Here is a 21,390-nt window from a genome sequence, read left to right as displayed (position 1 = left end):
AACTATAAATAAGAAACTGTACTATAAGACAAGACGTGATCAGAAAGAACAAAGAGCCATATTGTCTTAGTAAAAACAAAATGTATCTACCAGAAGCCCTTAAGAAATATGTCATTCTGGGCAGTTCCATTTTCTAGATAAAATATACTCTTTAAATAGCATTTTTAAAAAATGTTGGAAGGTATATATTTCTGAGAATAAGGCATACTTCTCTTTTTAAACAAAGAAGAGTATGTGCCGTGTGAACTCACTCAGGATCACCATTGGGAACCTTTTTTACTGGGTTATCATCACATCGAAGTCCTCAGGAGCTTCTGAGGTATACCTGTTTCTTTATTCTTGGGCTTGTTTTTTTTTTTTTTAATTTTTCTCTTTCACTGTTGCAAAAACCCACTCCCCCACAGAAATCATTGTGAACTTTCAGAAAGAATAAAGGCTTGGGAAACAATTTGATCTCCATTTGTATACTAACTCTGCTAGTCTGTGTGAACAAAGGCCATTCATTCATTCATTCATTCAACAAATATTTATGAATGTCCCATTATTATGCCAGGAATTCTTTATTTATTGGGATATGAATGTATCTTTGCATATCTTACATATATGTAAGTTTTTGTCTTTGGGAGGCTATAATGTGGAATTTTCTTAGCTATTCATAACATAATTTCCTCACATCTTTAAAGTGGAACTGAGGCAATGACTAACATTGCAGTGTTAGGAACTTTGGGTGGGGGGTAGTTGAAGAAGGAAACAGTTAAATAGAGATAGTATTCCAATCCAGGAAAACGCTATGCTCTCATTCTGTCTTAACAAGCATTAGGGAGCACTTCCAGGGACTGTTCAAGACCTTGGGGATGCAGCAATGAACAAGGCAATCTGCTCCCATTGAGTTTACATTCTTGTGGGGGGAAACTGACAATGTACAAGTAAATATATAATACAATTTTAGATAAGTGATCTGAAAATATATATATAGAAGTCGATAGAAGATGAACCAGAGGTGGGAGGGTCTCTCTCTCTTTTTCTCCTGGTTCTTCTCATAACAATGTTCATAAATGTATTGCTTAAGACATAAATCCTTATGATCTATTAATTAAATATCAGACATTACTGCTAGGTACTAGCCTTTAATATGTATCATATCCCATTCAGAAAAAAAAAATCTCTAAAATTCAAGGTTTCTTATTATATAAAATTTATTCCCTCCCTTTAGCCAATTTGTATATTTAATTTACTTAGAATAAAATTTACCAGGACAAATTATTGAAATAGGCATGGCATAAACAATTTTTACATTGAATGTGAAGGGATTAAATAAACCTTAATGTGAACTTTATACACAAGATAGACCCTGTAAAACCCTTTTGTAAAATGGGTAAAGCAAGGTCCAAAGGAGTAGAATGAAGATAACAGAGAAAATGAAGGGACTTATGAGGATCAGGAATAGCAAGATAATTGATTTTTAATGTTTAAAAACTTCTATTTTTTATCCCACCCAAATCTTATCACTTGTTATGATAAAATAAAATACATCTTAAAAATTCTAAGTTAAGCTTCTCAGTACCAAGACTTGGAACAAATGGAGCCAGGGCAGGTGAAAATATATGGTGCCCTTACTTTGAAGGAAGCCAGTAAGCTAATTTAGCAAGTTGGTGGGGGTGGGGTGCTCCAAAGAATTTGTTCTTGAGTTCTCTGCTTCCTGTCATACTTGGTTTTTTTTTAATTTTACTACTAATTCTTCAACCCTTCACATATATAGCCAATAAACATGTAAAATTATTTTGCTATAAATTGTAGATGATATTTAGAATAAAATGTACAGATTAGGCAAATTTATATTAAAAAAAAAACAGAAAATCTCTTACTATTCAATATAAATGTCAACTCACTATTACTTTCTTTGTGGGTGGTTCATCTAATCACTCCTAAGAATGAGGCACAAGAGCTGGATGTGCCACTGATTCTTGGAATATATGACCTTAACAAGTCTTTTAATCAGCTATTCAGCTGCAGAATATTGACAATAATATCCATTCTATGAATTTGAGCCATATGCATCTGCTATATCTCACCATTTTTGACCTCCAGAATAGTGATTTCGTATGGTTCAGATGATACACAGTTCAGAATATGACTATCAAATGAGATGTATGTGGATGTCATTTCATACTGAACTATAACGAATGCGAAATCAATATTTATGTAGCAATAAAATATTGACCACTATGTGTGTGAGATATGTTCTATGAATTGGGTCACCATCCACATTTAAAATACTTACATATTAAGGGAGATGATTAGGCAAATACATAAATAATTACAATACAAAATATGCACTGAAGCAAGGAAAGAGAAGCTTTGACTGGATCTGATGATAATTTATCATCTTCTAGTGTTCGAATATAATAAATGATCAGGTAGTAGTCTGTAAGCATTCAGGGTGAGAAGCATATCCTTTGGGCTTATGGGTTTTTTTTTTTGTTTTTTTCATTGATCCAAGATCATTTCTTATTTTTAGGTCCACTTCTGATTTCAAGTTGCTTGTCATTCAGTGAGTTCTATGCTGAGCAAATTGTAATTCCCCTCCTATTTTATACTCCCCAATATAATTGGACACAAGAAAATTTCTCCAACTTCACAGAATATTAATCAATTTAAACTATAATTTGTCTTAAAATCTCAGATCTTTCATATAGATTAGAGCTTGGCAAACTTTTTTGTGTAGGGCCAGACAATAACTATATTAGGCTTTGTGGGCCACATGGTTGGTATTGTAGTTCTTTCAGTTATGCTGTTGTTCAAAAGCAGCCATATATAATACATAAACAAATAAATTTGGCTGTGTCCAATTTTTTTCCCCCAAAAATAGGCAGTGGGCCAGATTTGATCCATGGGTGGTAATGTGTCCACAACTGGTCTAGATGAAGGATTACACTGCAGATCCTTAAGTTGCCTTCCAGCTATGGGACTTGGGTTGGAAATGTGGAAGAGATTTATAAAATCTTTGAAAATCAAATACAATCATTTATGTATATGTCGGCATGTGCATTTTTTCTTTTGTCCTCTTCTTTGGATTTATTGTGTGAGGTTGTTGCTATGACCAGATTCCCAAAATAGGTCTATGAGAAAAGATTGAAGGCCACAATAAGTAGAGTATTTTCTGAATGAATCAGATGAATTTCTGGAGGTTTCAGGGCAGTGAAACTTTCTTCAATTTCAAAAACAACTCAAATTTAAGTTGTCTGACAAAGAATGAAGAACCCTATGTGGTGGTGACATCCTCCTCAACTGACATTGCAAGATCATTCTCACTGATAGAGAGATCTCTGTCTTTATCCACGGTCTCTATTCTCCAGGTGGATTAGGTGACCATAAGGTCCTCCAACCCTGAGATCTTCTGGTCTCCTATTTGTCTCCAAAAAGCGCTACTTTTATTTTCCCCCATTTTCTTAAGTTTATTTTTTGTCTAAATTCAGTTTAGCACATTCCTCAAGCCTAAGAAAACACATCTGTAGATTAGTATTTCCCCATAGTCCTTCCAAAACTCTATGCTCACATATCTGAGTCATGGTTGCTACAGGAACTTCCTATCAGGTCTTCACAATTGGTGCAAAACCCTATCATATCCAAACCCTGATGTCATGGTGATTACAGCTATTCAAATATCTCCTAAATTCTAATTCAGGAGCAGGTTATAGATAAGTTCCCTCTGTGTAAGCTTGCATGTGTCTGTATTTGCATGCTGTAATGTTAAAAAATGGCATTCAAGCAAGATGGACTCAAGTCTCCCCTATCATTATCTTCTACCAGATGCCAAATTCTAAATTGAAATGGATCAGACTATTAACTGATCAATTGATTATAGGAGAGTGATGTTGGATGATAATTTTTTTTTTTTTTATGTTCATGGATTTAGAGAGACTGCTCAGTTTACAGAAAGGGTTTTTTTGGTTGTTTTGTTTTTTTAAGATTTTGTTTATTTATTTATTTAGAGAGAGCAGGGGGAGGGGCAGAGAGAGAGGGAGAGAGAGAATCCCAAGTAGTCTCTGTGTGTGGGTTTGATCTCACGACCCTGAGATCATGTCCTGAGCCGAATTCAAGAGTGGGACACTTAACTGACTGAGGCACCCAAGTGCCCCACAAAAAGTTTTAATTATCCACTTTCTTGAGAGCATTGCAGAGGGACCCAGGATGCCCTGGGCTTAGGACTAGACCTCTGTGGGCTTCCTGTGGGACTGTGAATAAAATCCCTGGGAGTCCTCATTTGTAGAAAGAAAGTATAGAGGATGAGAAATAAAGCCATTTTCACGTTTGGGGGGGTGGTTGTTTTTTGTTTTTTGGGTTTTTTCATAAAACTCTGTGCTGTAAAGAACCAGGAAAATAGTAACATGGGCTTTGACTCCCAGTTCCTCATTTGTTAGAGGACCTGTGTAGACAAAATGGAAACATCATTTCAACATGTGTAGATTATAATAGGATTAACGAAGAACAAGAATGCTTAAAACATGCCAAACTGAGGAAGTAAACTCAAACAATAAACAAAAAATAGTCTAGTATCTTAGTCCATTCAGGCTGCTATAATGAAATACCATAGATTGGTGGCTTATAAACAACAGAAATTTATTTTTCATGATTCTGAAGGCTGGGAAGTCCAAGATCAAGGTTCTGGCAGATTTGGTTCTTGTGAGGTTCTGTTTCCTGGTTCCTAGATAGCAGTCTTCACTCTCTGTAACCTCACATGGTGAAGGGGGAGAGAGCTCTCTGGGGCCCCTTTAATAGGGGCATGAATCCTATTCCTGGGAGCTCTACCATCATGACCTAATCATCTCCAAAGGCCCCACCTCCAAATACTATCACATTGGGGATTAAATTTTCACCTATGAATTTTGGAGGGGATGCAAACATTTAGCGTACCCTTTGTAGGGGAGTTGAGGTTTGTACTGGATGGTAGCAAAAGGAAAGATTATGACCTGGGGGAAGATGATGGAGTAGAAGAGGTCATAATTCGAAAAGACTCATGGCTGAAAAGAAACATCCTGTAAGATATAGCTGGCTGAATAATTTGGAAAAGAGCATCTGCCCAAAGAAATGAAAAGGATGAGGGGTGAGATCTGATTAGATTTTGTCCAGGGCACAAAGATGAGTGATTGTAAATTCTAAATCATGGAAGAAGTAGCCGGATAAAAATGCTGTTTAGTGAAGACTGATGATTACACATCAGTTGGGAGAGACTGCTGACAAATGCAGTGAGGGCAGGAGGAAGGTTCAGTGGGCTGGGGCTGTAAGAGATGGGGGCTACAGTCAGAGAAATCATTACTTTTAAAGCAACAATTGGTTAGGATAGAGAATGGGACACAAAGTAGGGGGCTTAGAGGATTTGGTACTTGAGAGAAAAAAAGATCACTCCCTCAGAGTTAGTAACTGGTGAGTTGACACTAGATATATAGACTTTGATAGGAGAATTGGGAGTTTGGTATACACAATAAAGGATTATGGCAGAAGCAAGCTGTGGGCAATCAGCTCTTCAGACAGTTGGTAGTGGGAAGAGAAAAGTCTTCTGAATATGAAAGGAAAGTGACCTAATTATGGCAGAATGGAGGATAAACAGATATTGAAAGATACAAAGGAGACTTTCTTAAGAATTTAATTAATTAGTTCAGTAATAAAATATAAAATGAAATTTCTTGGTTATGACACCTCGTTGTTCAAATTGTGGCAAATCAATATTTCAAGGCATAAGATATATCTAAATGCATTTTATCCATCTAAGTTTTCTTTGCCAGGAGTGAAGCTGGCATATGAGTTTGGTGATGGGGTGAATGCAGAGATAAGGAACAGACTGGTCATTTTTCAACATGAAGTTGAAAAGGAAAAAATTCCATTTAATGAAGAAAAGATGTTGATGGACTTGAGTTAGATTATATAAGTAGCTTTCTGGAAGGGGACATATCTCAGGCATATGAATAAATTTACTCCTCCAGGGCTCTCAGCATTGTTGCATGCAGTGATGGGGCAATTTATTAAGGGGCATCAAAGTGCTCTTTGGCATCCCTATAACAAAGTGTGACAATTAATAATCATAATGGTTATCATAATAGCAGAGTAAACCGAAAATATAAGAGTGTTTCCAAACTAAAAATAAAAATAGAATTATGTGATTTGGAATGCTCCTGAGGCTAACTGGAAGACTTGTTCTGGGGAAGATCCAGAGAGGTTGGTAATAAAGGCTTAGGAAATAATTTGATGGATTGATAGATTAGATGGATGGATAGATGGATATACAGAAGAACAAGTCAGGTTCAGAGTTTTAAACCACTTCTATCTGAGAACTGGGAACACTCCCATAGTATTTGAGTGTTCAAGTCCCCTTGGAAAACAATAGGGACCTCAGCTGTCTTTTTTCTTACCCTACATTTGAGAGTCAACTCCTATCAATATTGAGAATTTGCAGAAAGAACAGATAATCTGTCAATATCATTCACTGATCAATACTTGTTTTTTCGACACTATTTCCTGCTCATTTGAAGGAAAAGGGTAACTCTTATGAAGAGACAGAATTAGTAGGAAATTTTGTTCTTTTACGGAAAAAATATTCTTCTAACTATGAAAAACACCTCATATTGCTCAACTTTTAAGATGAATGAAAATTAGAAAATTAGAAAAATATATATATAATATATATAACATATATAATTTAATAAAGCATGAGCTTTGAAGTCATTCAATCTTAAATTTAAAGCCCAGCTCTAACATAAATAAATAAATAAATAAATAAATAAATAAATAAACAAACAAATAGCCAGCCCCATTCTATCATTTACTAGCTGAGTGACCTTGAACAATTTCCTTATCCTCTCTGAGCTTAAAATTGTCATGTGGAAAACTGGAAAAGCAGGCCCAGTGAAGTGAAATCCTGTCATAATCAATGGCAATCCTTTCCTGCCAATCACCAGGCAAATAGAGCACAAACCAAAATGAATGGCCCATGCTGGCTTTTCTGTCCTTTAGAAGGTCACAGTCCAGTGGGAAATTAGGAACACAAAAGGTTATGACAAAAGGTAAAAATTAGACAAACTTTGAAGGTGTTCTATTTCTGGCACTGAACTATGAAAGACTTTCAAAGGAACAAGGTACATGTCTCATTCATCGCTAAATCCCCCACATAGCCTTTCACATGATACTCAATATATGTATTGTTGAGTCCTTTGCACATAAGCCTTTGACTAAAACACATTATTAGATGAGTATAGCAATAAATTCACAGAGGATTTTTTAAAATCTGAACAATTTCACTACACTATTTTTTTAAACGGCTTTCGAGAACACAGATAATAGTAAAATAATAGGAAGTGATCAGAATATTGAGCAGTGTGCCTTCATTAACCAGTAGTCTGGCATGGCGATGGATATAGGCTAAATTGTTCAGGTCTCAGCCTTAGCTTCCTTGTGAAATAAGGTAGCAAGACTAGACCATCTTTAAGGGCACAACCGACTTGGACATTCTATGTGGGCCTCAAAGGTTTAGATTCATATGTGACCCCCTCTTTCCAAGTGTGGGCACAGTTACTGAGGGGGCACCTCATGTCTGCTTTCCCAGAGTTCCCCATGCCACATTCTCTCTCTACCAAGAGGAATGACATCCTGTCAAAGGAGCCTTTGAGTCAGGAAGTCTAGGAGCAGCCAGTGAGTTTCTGGTCTGCATCACTACTAAATGCTGTTTTATTTTGTTAAGTGAGTTAGAGGATGTTTAATCAAATGTACTTCTACTCTCATAGTATTAAGTTTGGATGTTCTAAAAGGGAGTAAGGAGGCTTTAAATATCCAGAAAATGATAAGTATGGGAACTGTTACAAGAGGCCAAGTGTTGGGTAATTCATGATGGAAGTTAGTGTCTGATGCATCAATTTATTCTTCCTGGACCGTGGCTGAAGACCTATGTTGCATATAATATAGCTGGGGTGAACTGGTTCTTTATAGATTTTAGCTTTCCATCTATTAAAGAAGAAAAAGTAGGCTAGATGGTCTCAGAGAGGTCTATTAATTCTAAAATCTATCTATAATATTAAGGTTGTTTTGAACTCTGAAATATTAGATCTGGAGTGCTGAAAGAAACTTAATGCAGGAGATTTGAGTGGTGACTTCTGGGGCAGAACAGGAAGAGCAGGAGGGAATGCAAACTATTAGCAGATACCTTTTGGGGTTTTCAAGTCACTTCTACAGAGTAGGGTTCTTTTTTTTTTTTTTTTTTTTTTTGGCTGAGTTAATGCAAAGAGTGTAGGATAGTTCATCCATGAAAAAGTTGAAAAGAAAAAAAAGTGACTTGAGACTTCCTATCTTTGGGTGTGACTGATTTGACAAAACCATTTGAACAGAGTGATTGTTCCATAAGTAAACTGATACTGAGATTCACCCAAAGGCAAAGCCGGTGAAGATAGGTAGGATTTTCCTTACTCTTCCTGCCCTGTGGCACTAGCTGATCTCCTTCCTTCCTTTCTCTCAATAATGTTTTCCATTTTTATTCAGAGACCAAGAATCAATTCTCAGTCTGCACAGGAGAGACCCTGAAGATCCTCTCACTATGACCACTGATTTTTACATTGTTAAGAGAACCTGTTCTTCAAGTGAAATCTTGCTCAGAACACTAATATACTCAAGATAGGCAAAAGTCAAACTTGCTGGTGGTAAGGAGTGTCTAGAGCCCTACCAGTAGGGACATTTCTTTACATCTGGTGAACCCACTGAGGTACCAGAAACCCTAGAATTTCATGAAACCAATTTGAAAACCACTGATCTATTCCAAACCCCACTCCCAACTTTTGTAATCAAATCCCCTTAAGGCTTGAGGTCCTGGAGTGGGAAGTAGGGGTAGGGGAGAGGCCGTCGTCCAATTCAATGTAGCAAGCCCAAGCTAAAGGTGATTTAGGAGAACATGAGAGGTAATAGGAGCACTGTTTGGGACTAAGGACACATAAAGAGAAAGAACAATTTGAACTGCAGAGAAATGAGGGATAATTCAGGTTTAATATAATTAAAACATATATATATAATTAAATTATTAAAACTTTAATTTTAATAAAATTAAACTTTTGTGTGACACTTTTACAGGTTTAAGAAGCTTTTCAAATTAATTAATTAATTAGTTCAACTCAGCAAGTATTTCCTGGGTACAAATTATGTACTTGATCTAATCCAACCAGTGTATTGATTACCAGGCACTGTATGGAAAATGTGTAGCACGTTATTTCAAGTAAGCCTTTCAACCACCCTATGAAGGAAGCATAGTTGAAGAAAATAAGGTACAAAGAGGTTAAGTTACTTGACCATGACTTTACAGCATGTCAGTAGTAGAGCTAAAATTTGAACCCAAGTCTGTCTCACTTCAAAACCCATGTTCCTTCCACTAAAACCTCAAGGAAATATAAAAGTAAGAAATTCAAGGAGATACGAGCTTTGCCTTCAAGTTACTTAAAATCCTCTATGCTCGATTGATTGTTGTACAAGTAAAATAGGATGGATTAGCATTAAAGAGACGCAACAAAAGGCCAGGAAAGTTTGGAGAAGAAAGATTATAGGACCAGGAAATGCTTTGTGGGGATGAAATCCCAGATTGCATAGGCATCTCTGAGGCAACAGAGCAGAAATGACTATCCCCATGTCACAATCAAGGAAGCTGAAGTTCATGGAGCCGGGAGGCTCATCCACGGTGTTGCAGATGGTTAGTGGTGACATCAGAGATACAGGCAAGGTCTTTTAGGAGTCAGACAGAAACTAGAGAGAAAACATGAACATAACATAAACAATGTCTGATTTAACCTTTTTGCTAATAAGTGAATTTGTCCCCATTTTCTCTATCCCTACTTCTGCTAGCATCCTGTTGTCTTCCCTGGACTGGTGTAACCACTTTGCGCATAAACTGATATGCTCTTAAACCTTTCTTCCACACAGCTTCTGGATTTATTGATATGAAATGTATTCTGTCAGTCTCATCCTTCAAATTCTTTAATACTGCGAGGGTGGATATGCCAACCCACACATGATCAAAAACTTGGGTAGAACTAAATATATACACAACATATACACGCGTGCGTGTGCACAAATGGGTACAAGTAAAACTAAGAATGTCTGCATAAGATCAGTGGATTGTAGCAGTATCAATATCCTGGTTATAATATTTTTAAGGGTTTTGTAAGTTGTGACTTACCATTGGGGGAACTGCATAAAGGGTGCCTGAACTCTCTGTATAATTTGTTACAACTGCATGTAAATCTATATTGATCTCAAAATAAAAAGTTCATTTAAAAATGTTTTGCAAAAACTAGAAGTATTGAAATACCTTAGCTTCTTTGAACATAGCATACAATTTTCTTCTTCTCTCCCCAGCTCTGTTTTCCAGCATTCTCTTCCCCAGATTTTAACACTGTGCTAACAGAGTTGCTTCCAATTTTCTCACATACACCAAATTATTTTCCATTTTAGTATTTTGTTTATTGCTGTTGCCATAGACTGCTCAGTCATATCATTAATCCTTACCTGGCACAGCTAATTTCTCTGGATTATTTAAGGCTCTTTCTTTGATCCCTCAGATGAGATGATATATTTTATCTTTATACTTTCATAGTGTTATACATACTCTTACTATATTTATTAGAGGTTTGGTTTCTTTTCTTACCTTCTATACCTTCTAGAGAGTGAAACAGTCTTATTTGCTTTTTATTTTCAGTGGCCTTTATTCTTGCTAGTAAAGAATAGATTCTGTCTATGTGTTTAACTTGAGTAAATGAATGTGCTTCTCCATATAGATTGGAAATTATCAACAATAAACCCAATGCTATTATCTTCTATTATATAACTAGACAAGAGTATTCATTTGCAAATTTAAGATGATTGACTATCTTAGTCCACTATTTATTAACGCTTTATGGTATTAACAGTAATGATTAAGAGCTTAGCTAATTTCATCCTGGGGTAAAATTAGTCTACTGATAATCACAGTAGATCATAGAATGAGATGATCTGTGTAGATAATATGCAGACTTGGAGACAGCATCACCTGAGAGAGCTGGTATTTTCCTTCACGTATATAGGGATCAAGGTTATATATATATATATATATTTAAGTAAAGGCAAACTTGGGGACCCAGCAATGAAACGGAGCAAACAGAAATGGTATTCATTTGCAACGTATTCAGATGTTTACTTATCCTTTAGTCTAACATAGAATTTTACACTCCAGTTAAAAACCACCCCCACACACACATCAAAGTAAGTTAACCAGTGATTCAAAAAAAAAAAAATTCTAGGTTCCGAGGTTTGCATTTATTGTCCCTGGGCACAATGCTAAGATGGTAGTTATGAGAGAGGTGATTTTACTGCGGGTGAAATTTAAATTTTCTGAACTCCTTTCTGTTTTCTGATTCTACTTTTTACCTGCTGGAGGCAGAATGGACAGATAATCAGTTGAGACATTTAAACGGGTTTAATAATAGGTCACTCCGGCTGTCAGACTTAATGAGGGAATGTTTATTTTCTTTTTGGAATCTTCAGAACATAGATGCTGGGTAGTGGAAGTGTAGAGTGTAACAACATTATTAGTTACAAAAGAATTTGATAGAGGATGTGATTATCCGACTTTATGGCAAAATGGGATCCCTGACACTGCCCAACAAAACACCAATCATGCAACTTCTGAAATTTGCTTTATATGCCTCCATGGTTCTGAAAATTCACCTGAGATTTCTTGATTGAATATGCTTTAGTTTTGATATCCTATATCATAAATACAGAAACTGTAATTCTAGTTTCATTTTTGTCCTCTTAAGGTTCGTAGAAACCCCAGCTCATTTCTCTTGGAAAGAAAGTTATTACCGATCCACTATGTCCCAGAGCACACAGACAAGTGAATTCCTCAGTCCAGAGGTCTTCCAGCATATCTGGGATTTTCTGGAACAGTGAGTATCAAAGAAGCAAAAACATGTTGTACTTGAATTATTATAATAGGTAAATGGAGATTGTAAAAATATTGCTTACTAGGGCATGTTTCTAGAATCAATACAAACTAGTCAATATTGTTGGAAAAATTTATATCCTCCAATAGTATTTCTGTGTTCAAAACTCAGTACAGGTTTATTCCATTTACAACACCAAAAGATCATTATTCCAAGGTGGTATAATTTTGGAGGATCAGAAGGGCTTTCCTCAAAATCATAAGAGACTTTTCATCATAGGAAACAAACTGAGTGTTGCTGGAGGGGAGGGGGTGAGGGAATGGGGTAACTGGGTGATGGGCAGTAAGGAGGGCACATGATGTAATGAGCACTGGGTATTACATGCAACTGATGAATCACTGAACTCTACCTCTGAAAATAATAATAAACTATATGTTAATTAATTAAATTGAAATTTAAAAAAGGTGGGGAGGCTCTCCTGCCTAACTCCAAATAACGTCTCCAGTGATTCCCTTGATACCCAATATCTGTTCCTTTTGCTCAAAGACTCTTATCTGCTGTTACAGTATAAATACCCCCTGAGAAGGTAAAATACTAAATTTTGTTGGTCATTCATCCCTTACTAGGAAAATGATTATTATCTCCTTTATCAAGATTGAGCTTGGGTAAGTGAGTAAATTCAGGGGAAGAGAAAAGAATATCAGAGTATGTGATACCCTACAAGATAGGGTATAAAATTCTCAATTCCTGATACATCCTTTCTCTCCCATGTTCCACCTAGCAATTCTCTGACAAGGGCATGGATCATGATTCCCATTGTACAAATAAGACTTAGGTTTGAACTGCCTGAGGTGAAACATTTGGCATGTGGTTGACCCACAATTCGAACCTAGAGTTTCTAACTCCAACCAATGAGCCTTGCCAACTTTGAAACAGAGAGAGCTCATTGTTATTAACTGGGTGCTTGTGTTTTAGTCCCATTCCTTGCCTAACATACTTTTGTTTGTCCTTTATGGTAGGCCCATATGTTCAGTTCAGCCCATTGACTTGAACTTTGTGGATGAACCATCAGAAAATGGTGCAAGAAACAAGATTGAGATTAGCATGGACTGTATCCGCATGCAGGACTCGGACCTCAGTGACCCCATGTGGGTGAGTGGCAGGAACTTCTCCTTTAATCTGTGGCGCATGCCGTCCACATCTCTGTGAAGTGTGTGTATTTCATGGGATATGAAAAGGCAGGTGGCAAGGCCATTGGGCAGAGTCAATGTGGTCAGCGGAGAGAAGATTAAGTGTTTGTGGATTTTGCATCTTCTGCAACTCTTCTTACTGCATATGCTTCTGATGGTGTGGGGAAGGTGGGTTGGGAATAATCCCTTACATTCTTTATCTGAATTGTCTATCCCAATTTGGAGAGGGTGGTACCAGTCCAGGGTTTTACGGGAGATCGAGTTCAAGTCCGAACCAGAGTCTAGATTTGAATTCTATCCGAATTCTATCTATATCATGGCAGACTGCCTCTTCCATGGAGCTATCCTTCTTAAATAAAGGAGGAGGAAGTGAATTCGATGTGAATCTAGGTACAGATGTAAGTACCTAGTAATAGAATAAGGAGAAAGAAGGTAAGTAATACATAAAATAGTATTTTTTGTGGGGATTGCTTTGCCACTGAGTCACTCATGACCTTAGGCTTCAGTTTCTCATTTGTAAAATGGGGAGACCAGGAGTGTAATAGGTTAATAATAATAAAACACTTTTCTGAAATATTTAGATGAAATTTTCTGTATTTGTGTAGTACATAGTGGTGGGGGGCTTCTTTTTGTCTTATTTTTTTTTTTAAATTATTATTCATTCACCATACAAATCCTGCTTTTTCTGTAAAACAAACAAACAAACAAAAAAAAAACAAACAAACACACACACAGACACACACAACTCATACAAACAAATCCTTCTAGAAAAATGTGGGGATTTCATAGATCACATGTGGACATGATTTTGGAGATCACTTTAAAAATACCTTGCCTTTCTTTTCTGATAGAAGATTTCACTGGAATTTTCACTATATATTTTTTGATCTAGACTGTACTTTGTTTTTTTATTTTTTTTTTTTATTTTGGGAGAAGGTGTGTCAGGAAAGGGAAGAGGGGACAGCCAAAAATTAAAGTTGAAACTTTGCAAATATACTGATGTTTTGCCATTAAATTGATAAAAGGAAAATAACTATTCTTCAGTGGCCCCTTCCATTCTAATACCAATACTGTTCTCAGTTATCTTCAAGCTAGTGAAAGGAAACGGATGGATAAATCCACAGGGAAGGTCCCTCAAGGCCTTGGATTGTATACAATTAAACCTAAGTAGGGGTAAATTCTGATTTGACTGCGACTTCGAAATTAGGATATCTCCAATTCACTTAATAATATCACCTCTTGATAGGTAGCACAAGCCTAGGCAAACCTATCTTTTATATTCTCTTCAAGGATTTTCTGTTCTGATTTCTGAACTCATAAAAGCAAGCGAATTTATATAAAGCTTGAAATGGAGACTCAAGCCTTTTTATTTAAGGTTTCTACTCTTGTTTCACACACTTTCACACACAGAAGCATGTGGTTTCTAAATGTGCCATGCCCTTTCATATATATATATATTTAGAAATTTTCTCCTTAGGAACATCTTGGTATTTTTGTTTGTTTGTTTTTGTGTTTGCTTTTCTTCCCCCCCTCTAGCCAACTCCTATCTATCCCTCAACAACCAGTTTATCCTGTCTTCTCTGGGAAAACTTCCATATCACTATTCGCCCCCTGTTTGAGTTAGAGATCATTCCTCTGAAGCAACATAGGTCTATTTTTAGTCCTATTACTTATTATACAATATTATCCTTGTTAATGTCTCTGTCTCTCAAGGGGACTGGGGCCGTATTTTGTCATGCTCAGTATTTGTTACAGTAGCTGTCATATAATAGACCCCCAGGAAATTTTGAACTCCTGTGAAATGAGACTTGGAAGTTATCTAAAAAAGTCAAAAACTTCTCTTTCAAGCAGTCCTGTCCAAGAGAACTTTCTTTCAGTGATGTAAATGTTCTATATTCTGTACCATTCGATGCAGTAGCCACTAGCCACACGTATCCTTTGGGCATTTGAAATGTGGCTAGTGCCACTGAGGAACTTAATTTTAACTTCAGTTAATTCAAGTTTAAATGACCACACATGTGTCTAGTTGGTAGATTATTGGGTAGCACAATTCTAGAATATCTCCAGTCAGGGGACTGTTCTCTTCTTGAACATTCACAGCAGCACCTCTTCCTGTCCCCTCTGCCTCTCATATTCTTTCTTTTGTTACTATGGCCTGTCCGTGTGGAAAATGCTACACTGTTTAGGTACTTTATCCTTTACTTCCACTGTTTTCTCAATTCTGCTGGAAAGTACCCAGATTTGCTGTTTGACCAAAACTTTAGTCATTTAAAGTCCATTTTGGTGCTTTTACAAATCATCTAAAGGAAACTTTAGAGAAATCCTAGTGGAGTATCTGAGTGAGAGTCATGGAAGCTCTACAATGATGTTAGAAAAAGGGAAGAATGGAGAAGGGGAGAAAGCCAAGAAACTACATAGATACCATTGCCCTCATGATAAGTGTCTAGTTAAAAATGCACTGCTGTATGGATTGCAGGTTACTGTTATTTAAGAAATACTGATATTTAAGAGAATTACTGATTTACATTCAACATTTTTTCCCAAGTGTCAGTTATTTATATATATGTAAATACTTGATATTGATTCCTTGAAATAGATTTTCAATAATGCTGCTAGGAGGACTGACCTGATTGAAACAGAGTGTGTGTTCAATTTGAAATTGATCCAGATTTTCCCATTATAAATCTAAATTACAAATTTTTGAAACTACACTTTTCTTAAGCTATCAATATTTGGTGATGATTAACATATTTGATATTTTATTTAATCTTTCCAATCACTTTGTGAGATAGAATTTATTATTGCTGTTTTATAAATTAATAAATCAAAGGAAAAAGGGCTTAAATAACTTCTCTAGGATGCCATGTGCATTCTAGAGCAGTGTCAGTATCCTACCCATGCTACTGGACTCCATCTTTTCTCATTTTTCCTCCAGGGTACTGTATTTGAGAGGAACTTGAGCTCTATTTTTTCTTAAGTACCTGTCTGTTCTATGAGATTAGGGATGCCTGTGTGGAGAAACTGCTCTTCCCCCATGAGATAGTCCTATAGTAGACTCCACACTTTTCCTCCTCTGAAGAAGCTCAGGTCACCATCAGTAATGATGGTTGATAAAACAGTCGTCCCATCACTTATTAGAACCTTCAAGCCTGAAATTGTTTACCACTTAAATTGAGGGTAACACAAAATCAGGAAATACGACCCAGAAATTTTGCAAGGAATAAGGGATTGAAATGATTCAGGAAAAGCTGGAAAATGAAGTGAAATGTGATTTTTTTTTTCCAGTGATAGGTATTTAGGAACAACGATATTGAAAGAAATCTACAAGCTGAGGGAGAAGGAACTTGATGACATAAGCTTGTCTCTCTGTGGTCGTTGTTCTGTTTTTAATATCCAAAGAAGTGAGATATTGCTAGTACGTTATAGTTCCATATGAATCCTGTGTCTTCCCTTGTCTTATGATCATTCCGACGTCCTCATCTATGTCCACGTGTAGAAGACACATAGATGGGAATACATAACAGTGACGGTCCTCAGCAACAGGAATGGCAAAATGGTAGACACGCTCAGGATCCTATAACTAGTATTCTGGTTTGGAAAGTAAGAACTAGGATCCTCTTAGATTCTTAGTCCTTCAAACAGACAGCTCTTGCTACTTGGTAGCATATTTTCACTTTTCTTATGTATAGGTTAATAGCTAAATAGTTCTGAAACTCTGCACATAAATTACTTTCCTTTTGCATATAATATTTTAAAAATTTGGGATCTCCGCCAAGTATGTTCTCACTATGCAAGAAGTATGAATCTGTGGACATGAAACAGCATGTCAGGTTATTGAGGACAGAAATCTTGAAATTGAGAATGGCATCCTATTTTTACTGATTTTTTGATACAACCTTCACCTTAGTAATTAGTCATGAAATGGAATCATAATGTTTTGCTCTGATTATTAATAAAAGGAAATTTGAATTGCAAAGAATGTATGTGCCTTCCTCATTAAAATGATTTTAATGTCACTGAAGAATGAACTACATTGAATTAGCAAATGAAGGTGAATGAGATTTCTTAAAAATTTTTCATCATTTGGCCTATGTTTCCAAGATCCTATTGGCTTTTGATTCTAATGTCTAATATATTCCTTTATATCTCAGCCTTGCCTTATTTACAAACTGTCTAAACATGCCTGCCATATCGTCGAGAGGGAGATAAGGGCATCAACACTTAAACGTTCTCCTGGAATGATTGATGGAAACTACATAACATTTATTTTTGCATTTATTTGTTTTTTGGGCTTTAAACGAAGCCCTATTTAGTTGAATTGGGTTTTTCCCTTATGATTTGAGTGGCAATTATCTAAAACCATCCCTTTTTTGGAAATTCTTACTGTAGCTTCCCAGATATACATGAAGAGTCTGCAGCTCTGCATTTCAGAAGAACAAATAAGTGTGTTTGTGTTTCGGAAAGGCTTACGCCCAGCACCAAGCATACTGCCCTACATCTTAAATGATCCAAGATTCCCATAAGATCCCAAGTCTATATACTAGATCTAGCCACAAGCATTTCCTTAGTACTCACTGCATACTGTGTTCTTTGTGATACAGATGAACAAATCATGGTCTCTAGCTTTGAGAACACCATAATACAGCAAATGAGACCATGTGTACAAAATTACTCATATGTATGTATTTTTTTAAAGACACACACAAAAGGCATGATTTATTGTGCCTGAGAAAGACTGGAAATATGTTACAGAGAAGGTGATTTTTATGTAGGCCTTGAAATAGGAGTTAAATTGATCAAAACAGGGAAAGGAAAAAAGGTCCAAGTTTCAATAACTATTATGAAAACGATTTATTAAAAATCTATAAGGTAACATGCAGAGGTTTTAAAAGAGAAGATTTAAACATTTGGCTAAGGAGGAATTTCTATAGAAAAAAGGACAAAATTTGAAAATTTTATATATATATAAATTTGAAAAATTTATAACACATGGCGAAGGTTTAATGGCCCTAGTAAACTAAACATTTAAAAATTAATAAGAGAAAGGTAAAGTCCCTGCTCTTTGGCAAAGAGTCTTAAGTACTTCACAGATGTTTAACAGACATAACATGTTCAGTGTCTCTAATAATAAAAACAATTATGATTTCCAACAATGGGTTTCATTGGTTATCATCACAAATTGTGTCACAGATTGTCATCTACCTGGTCAACAAAGATTTAAATGATTGATAATATCCAGTGTTGATGAAATTGTTGGGCAACGGAATCTTTTCACTTTGGGCAGGAATATAAATTGATGTATTTGGAGGACAATTTGCCTCTTCTAATTTATTTAATTTTAAAGGTACTTACCCTTCATCCTTACGTGCCACTTCTAGGAATTTTCTTCACAAAACAATTTAAAATATGTAAATAAGTATACACACACACATACATACATACTGATACACACACACACACACACACACACACACACACACACCACATATACAGAAATGAAGGCTTCACTGCAGCATTGTTTATAATATCTGTAAAATGATAAGACCAGGTAGAATTTTGTAGGCTTTGAAGGTTTGGACTCAGATAGGAAAGAAACTACAGTTTAAAGCAAATGAGGGTTAAGCTCACCATTGAGAGATGGTATTAGCAATTATGATGCATGGTCATTTTCATCTTGCCAGTTTTATTGTTCATGAACCTCAGTGTGATTTCTGTGTTTGTGCTTTGTGTGAGGTATCTTTATGTTCGGGGAAAGATTATGTAGAATTGATATTATTTCTTATGAAATGTTTGCAAGAATTTGCTAATGAAACCATCTGGGCCTGGATATTTCTTTTCGGAAAGCTCTTTAATTATAAGTTCAGTTCCGTTAATTGTTATAGAACTATTGAGACGATTTATTTTATCTTGGGTAAGTTTTCATAAATAGTGGTTTGTAGGGGCACCTGGGTGGCGCAGTCGGTTAAGCACCCAACTCTTGGTTTTGGCTCAGGTCGTGATCCCATGGTGATGATCTCACAGTCGTGAGATCGAGCCCCGCGTGGAGCTCCACACTCAGCGTGGAGTCTGCTTGAGTTTCCCTCTCCTTCTTCCTCTGCCCTCCTGCCTGTGCATGCACATGCATACTCTGTCTCACTCTCTAAAATAAATAAGTAAACCTTTGAACAAAAAATAAGTAGTGATTTGTAAGGAATTGGTCGATTGCATCAAAGTTTTGAATTTTTATATGCAGAATGATTAGGAGTATTCCCTTACTATGTTTTTAATGTCTGTGAGATCTGTAATATCTTCCTGTTTCATTTCTGATATTGGTAACTTGTGTCCTCTCTCTCTTTCTCTCAGTCTCGCTAGAGATTTATTAATTGTATTGGTCCTTCGAAAAGCCAGCTCAGCTTTTTTGGTTTCATTGTTTTTCTCTTGTCTTTCTGTTGTCAACTTTATTATTTCTGGTTTTATTTTCTTCTGCTTCTTTAGGTTTATTTTGCTCTTCTCTTTCAGGTTTCTTAAGTTGAAAGTTTATATTGTTGAGTTGAGATCTTTCTTGTCTTCCAATGTTAGTATTTACGTTTATAAATTTCCCATGAAACACTGCTTTAGTGGCATCCCCTAAATCTGATATGTTGTATTTTTATATTTTTCAGTTTAAAATATTTTCTGATTTCTCTTGAGACTTTCTCTTTGACCTGTGTGTATTTACAAGCATGTTTAATTTCCAAGTATTTGGGTATTTTCTGCTATCTTTCCATTACTGACTCCTAGTTTAATTCCATTATGATCAGAAAACATACTTTGTATGATTTCAATTTTTGAAATTTGTTAAGGTTCATTTCATGAGTCAAGATATGTGTATCTTGATGAATGTTCTGGGGGCACTTAAAAAGACTGCGAACTCTGTTTTTGTTGGAGGAGTGTTCTATAAATGTCAATTAGGGCCCACTGGTTTATGGTTATGGGATTATGCAGTTCTTCTCTATCCTTGCTTGTTTTCAGTCTACTAGTTCTACTGATTACTGAGAGATGAATATTGAAGTCTTCAATTCCAACTATGGATTTGTCTCTTTCTCCTTTCAAGTCTGTCTGTTTTTGCTTTATATATATTGAAGCTCTATTTTTAGGTGTATTGTTTTTATCTTCCTGGTGAATTGATCTTTCTGTCATTATATATTTCTCTTTATTCCTGGTCATGTACTTTGTTCTGAAGTCTACTTTGTTTTTATATTAATGTAGCCAATCTAGCTTTTGAGTAATGTTTTCACGGTAAATGTTTTCTTCTTCCTTTTCTTTCTAACCTCTATTTATCATTATATTTGAGGTGAGTTGCTTCTACAATGTATAGTTGGTCACTTTTTATCCATTTTGGCAATCTCTATTAGTTGGGGTATATATATAGTATATGATACACACACACACACACACACACACCATTTGTGTTTTGTGTGTTCTTTCCATTGCTCTTTTGTTTTCCTTTTCTCTGCCACTATTTAGATCACTTGACCTATTTTTAGTATTTTCTTTTAATTATTCTACCTTAGTTTTGGCTATATTTCTTTGTGTATTTTTAATTGTTTCTCTAGGGATTGTCATATTCATAATTTCTCTTAGTCTATTAAGAATCAGTATTTTACCACTTCGAATGGAATGTGGAAAACTTACCACAATATTGGCTTCATAACCCTCCCCAGTGATGTGATAGTTGTCATATATGTCACATCTATGTCATTGAACATTCCATCAGACAATGTTATAATTTTTGCTTTCAACTGTCAAATGTATTTTTAAAGAACTCAAGAGAATAAGTCTATTTTATTGACTAGGATATTTATCACTGATGTTGTTCTTCCTTCATGCTAAAGTTACAATTCTGACTGAATACTATCAGGAAGAATAGGGGATTCCATGTAAGGTTTTGTTCATCAGAACGATTTTTTTCAAAGAACAATAAGTACTTATATTTTCTAAGCAGGACCATAAACCATGTCAGAGCTCTAATTTGTTGAATTTTTATTGAACATAAATTTATAAACTTTCCCTCCATACCTCCATCAACCTTTTCTCCTTCCCTGCCTCCTCACACACATATACGCATGCATGCAGACGCACACACTGACTTATCATAACTCAATATTAACCACATCTATAGATGTTTTGTAAAATTGTAGAACCGTGTCAAAATTGTTTTTGATATGCCAGTTCTTTTGTCCTCATTTGATAAATTTCATTCTTCATGTGTATATATATGAAGCACATATACTGTG

At 35.8% G+C, this 21,390-nt stretch overlaps 1 protein-coding gene across 4 annotated transcripts in view; it reads left to right on the top strand.

Annotated features, from left to right (window-relative positions):
• The window catches only part of TP63 (tumor protein p63), a 219,381-nt gene that overhangs the window by 69,640 nt on the left and 128,351 nt on the right, over nt 1-21,390 (top strand). For all 4 annotated transcript variants that reach the window (XM_040621450.1, XM_008705162.2, XM_040621451.1 and 1 more), the window contains exons 2-3: nt 11,820-11,948; nt 12,965-13,097. In XM_040621450.1, the coding sequence (XP_040477384.1) occupies nt 11,820-11,948; nt 12,965-13,097 (262 nt within the window). The remainder of the gene's footprint in view (nt 1-11,819; nt 11,949-12,964; nt 13,098-21,390) is intronic.

This window comes from Ursus maritimus, unplaced genomic scaffold (genome assembly GCF_017311325.1).
Source record: "Ursus maritimus isolate PB19 unplaced genomic scaffold, ASM1731132v1 scaffold_4, whole genome shotgun sequence".
NCBI classification, from domain to species: domain Eukaryota; kingdom Metazoa; phylum Chordata; class Mammalia; order Carnivora; family Ursidae; genus Ursus; species Ursus maritimus.
This window is presented reverse-complemented; position numbering and strand designations above follow the sequence as displayed.